Genomic DNA, 4,199 nt, shown 5'->3' with positions numbered 1-4,199 from the left:
TTAACATATCATTCTCTTAATTTATTTATTTTGTTATGTTAAGGCAATGAATTCCTGGGATATATGAAATAATGTATGAACAAATGGGTGTATAAAATGTGTTATTAATGGAAGTGTCCACGTTGAAGTGATGTGAACAGTTCACTGATATTATTTTTTGTTTACACGAGAGAAAACCCAACTAGTGTTTGTGTCAAGTTGTGGAGTGTTGCCAGGTGAACACTGTTCTCGCTGCCAACACCTTCCTTACTGTGTCATCGTATTCAGGTGCGTCTAGATGTGATATGATGTCAAGGTGTGTCAAGATGTGCCAAGATGTGTTATGATGATCAAGGTGTGTTAAGGTGTGTCAAGATGTGTTATGATAAAAAGGTGTGTTAAGATGTGTTAAGATGTGTCAAAATGAAAAGGTGTGCTAAGGTGTGTCAAGGTGTGCTATGCTGTCAAAGTGTCAAGATGTGTTTATGATGACAAGGTGTGTCAAGATATGCCATGATAAAACGTGTGTTAAGGTGTGATAAGATGTGTTAAGATGTGTCTAGATGTTTCAAGATAAAAAGGTGTGTTAAGATGAGTCAAGATGTTTCATGATAAAAAGGTGTCTCAAGATGTGTTATGATAAAGGGTGTGTCAAGTTGTGTTATGATAAAAAGGTGTGTTAAGGTGTGTCAAGATGTGACACTTAGTCAAAATAATCAACATAATTGTGTCGTGTTGTTTTAATGGGCCACGGTAACAAAAATTGTCGAACATGGATAACATTAAGATGAGTAATAACATCGTAAAGAGCACCAAATAAATATAAGTTACAGTATCAAGAAGAGTTACAGTATCAAGAAGAGTTACAGTATCAAGAAGAGTTACAGTCTCAAAAAGAGTTACAATATCAAGAAGAGTTACAGTATCGAGAAGAGTTACAGTATCAAAAAGAGTTACAGTATCAAGAAGAGTTACAGTGTCAAGAAGAGTTACAGTCTCAAAAAGAGTTACAGTATCAAGAAGAGTTACAGTATCAAGAAGAGTTACGGTATCAAGAAGAGTTACACAATCAAGAAGAGTTACACAATCAAGAAGAGTTACACAATCAAGAAGAGTTACAGTATCAAGAAGAGTTACAGTATCAAGAAGAGTTACAGTATCAAGAAGAGTTACAGTATCAAGAAGAGTTACAGTTTCAAGAAGAGTTACAGTATCAAGAAGAGTTACAGTATCAAAAAGAGTTACAGTATCAAGAAGAGTTACAGTATCAAGAAGAGTTACAGTCTCAAAAAGAGTTACAGTAACAAGAAGAGTTACAGTATCAAGAAGAGTTACAGTATCAAGAAGAGTTATACAATCAAGAAGAGTTACAGAATCAAGAAGAGTTGCAGAATCAAGAAGAGTTACAGTATCAAGAAGAGTTATAGTATCAAGAAGAGTTACAGTATCAAGAAGAGTTACAGTATCAAGAAGAGTTACAGTATTAAGAAGAGTTACAGTATCAAGAAGAGTTGCAGTATCAAGAAGTTACAGTCTTAAGAAGAGTTACATTCTCAAGAAGAGTTACAGCATCAAGAAGAGTTCCAGTATCAAGAAGAGTTACAGAATCAAGAAGAGTTACAGTATCAAGAAGAGTTACAGAATCAAGAAGAATTACAGTATCAAGAAGAGTTACAGTATCAAGAAGAGTTACAGTATCAGAAGAGTTACAGAATCAAGAAGAGTTACTGTATCAAGAAGAGTTACAGTATCAAGAAGAGTTACAGTATCAAGAAGAGTTACAGTATCAAGAAGAGTTACAGAATCAAGAAGAGTTACAGTATCAAGAAGAGTTACAGAATCAAGAAGAGTTACAGTATCAAGAAGAGTTACAGTATCAAGAAGAGTTACAGTATCAAGAAGAGTTACAGAATCAAGAAGAGTTACAATATCAAGAAGAGTCATAGTATCAAGAAGAGTTACAGTATCAAGAAGAGTTACTGTATCAAGAAGAGTTACAGTATCAAGAAGAGTTACAGTATCAAGAAGAGTTACAGTATCAAGAAGAGTTACAGTCTCAAAAAGAGTTACAATATCAAGAAGAGTTACAGTATCGAAAAGAGTTACAGTATCAAAAAGAGTTACAGTATCAAGAAGAGTTACAGTGTCAAGAAGAGTTACAGTCTCAAAAAGAGTTACAATACCAAGAAGAGTTACAGTATCAAGAAGAGTTACGGTATCAAGAAGAGTTACACAATCAAGAAGAGTTACACAATCAAGAAGAGTTACACAATCAAGAAGAGTTACAGTATCAAGAAGAGTTACAGTATCAAGAAGAGTTACAGTATCAAGAAGAGTTACAGTATCAAGAAGAGTTACAGTTTCAAGAAGAGTTACAGTATCAAGAAGAGTTACAGTATCAAAAAGAGTTACAGTATCAAGAAGAGTTACAGCATCAAGAAGAGTTACAGTCTCAAAAAGAGTTACAGTAACAAGAAGAGTTACAGTATCAAGAAGAGTTACAGTATCAAGAAGAGTTATACAATCAAGAAGAGTTACAGAATCAAGAAGAGTTGCAGAATCAAGAAGAGTTACAGTATCAAGAAGAGTTATAGTATCAAGAAGAGTTACAGTATCAAGAAGAGTTACAGTATCAAGAAGAGTTACAGTATTAAGAAGAGTTACAGTATCAAGAAGAGTTGCAGTATCAAGAAGTTACAGTCTTAAGAAGAGTTACATTCTCAAGAAGAGTTACAGCATCAAGAAGAGTTACAGTATCAAGAAGAGTTACAGAATCAAGAAGAGTTACAGTATCAAGAAGAGTTACAGAATCAAGAAGAATTACAGTATCAAGAAGAGTTACAGTATCAAGAAGAGTTACAGTATCAAGAAGAGTTACAGAATCAAGAAGAGTTACAGTATCAAGAAGAGTTACAGTATCAAGAAGAGTTACAGTATCAAGAAGAGTTACAGTATCAAGAAGAGTTACAGAATCAAGAAGAATTACAGTATCAAGAAGAGTTACAGTATCAAGAAGAGTTACAGTATCAAGAAGAGTTACAGAATCAAGAAGAGTTACAGTATCAAGAAGAGTTACAGTATCAAGAAGAGTTACAGTATCAAGAAGAGTTACAGTATCAAGAAGAGTTACAGAATCAAGAAGAGTTACAGTATCAAGAAGAGTTACAGAATCAAGAAGAGTTACAGTATCAAGAAGAGTTACAGTATCAAGAAGAGTTACAGTATCAAGAAGAGTTACAGTATCAAGAAGAGTTACTGTATCAAGAAGAGTTACAGTATCAAGAAGAGTTACAGTATCAAGAAGAGTTACAGTATCAAGAAAATTTACAATACAAAAATGAGTTACAGTGAAGTTACAGTGGGAAGTTATAGTATAAAGATGAGTTACAGAGGCGGAGTATGAAGTAAGATGGTAAAGTGAGCCGTGTTGCTAGGACAAGGAAGAATATTTACGCGCACATCACGTATGGTGTTCCCTTGTGTAGTGGTGCTTGTATGAGGTAGTGACGGCAGTTACAGGTAGTGAAAATCGAAGCATCAGGAGAATATGTCTTCCGGGAGAGGTGGTTACCACGTTATGTACAGTACCACAAGTGCCTACAGTGCCTACAGTGTCAGCATCTCCGACCCAACATACCAAAATTTACATTATTAGGTGATCAGTATTATTGCATTACAAATTCCAGGTTATTAAGCTGAGTTTTATTAACACTGGAAGATAATAATTTTTTTTTAGCTTTATCCGTAGAGCCGGAAATGTAAGTTCTGTTTTTCAGAGGTTTTTATATTTCATGTTTATAAAACAATTATTCTAATTATTTGGTATTACATAATATATGTATAAACGATTATGGTGCTAAAATACCAGGATATGAAACATAGTTATCATAGATGGTAGTCTACGAGACTTACCCTCACAGGTAAAGTGGACACTATTACATCATACACGTCTGAACCACATCTTAATGTGTGTGTTGTTGACGTCATTGTCGCAAGTTGATGTTTGTGTTCACGATGTTGCAAGTACAGAATAAATGTTTGTGACTGGTGACGTCACGTGCACCGACTTGAGGATAATGTCAAAAAGTATTACACTGATGTTTATGTTGAAGACGTCACACGTTCTGTAATGGTGTTAATGACGTGAGGGGTATCATTAATATTTTTTGTAGTGAGGACATTAGACGTACTGAACTGATGTTTGTTGGTGATGTCATACA

At 34.4% G+C, this 4,199-nt stretch overlaps 1 protein-coding gene across 1 annotated transcript; it reads left to right on the top strand.

Moving 5' to 3' along the window:
* Nucleotides 1-315: 315 nt before the first annotated feature.
* LOC121871549 lies at nucleotides 316-2,869 on the top strand (the record flags this gene model as incomplete). Its single annotated transcript, XM_042373993.1, has 2 exons — nucleotides 316-334; nucleotides 813-2,869. Coding segments are annotated over exons 1-2 (2,076 nt in total), but the record flags the coding sequence as incomplete, so codon positions are not given.
* Nucleotides 2,870-4,199: the final 1,330 nt, after the last annotated feature.

The sequence above is a fragment of the Homarus americanus genome, unplaced genomic scaffold, assembly GCF_018991925.1.
Source record: "Homarus americanus isolate GMGI-L3 unplaced genomic scaffold, GMGI_Hamer_2.0 scaffold45698, whole genome shotgun sequence".
Lineage (NCBI taxonomy): Eukaryota > Metazoa > Arthropoda > Malacostraca > Decapoda > Nephropidae > Homarus > Homarus americanus.
The sequence above is the reverse complement of the archived record's forward strand: the minus strand, read 5'-3'. Positions and strand labels throughout refer to the sequence as shown.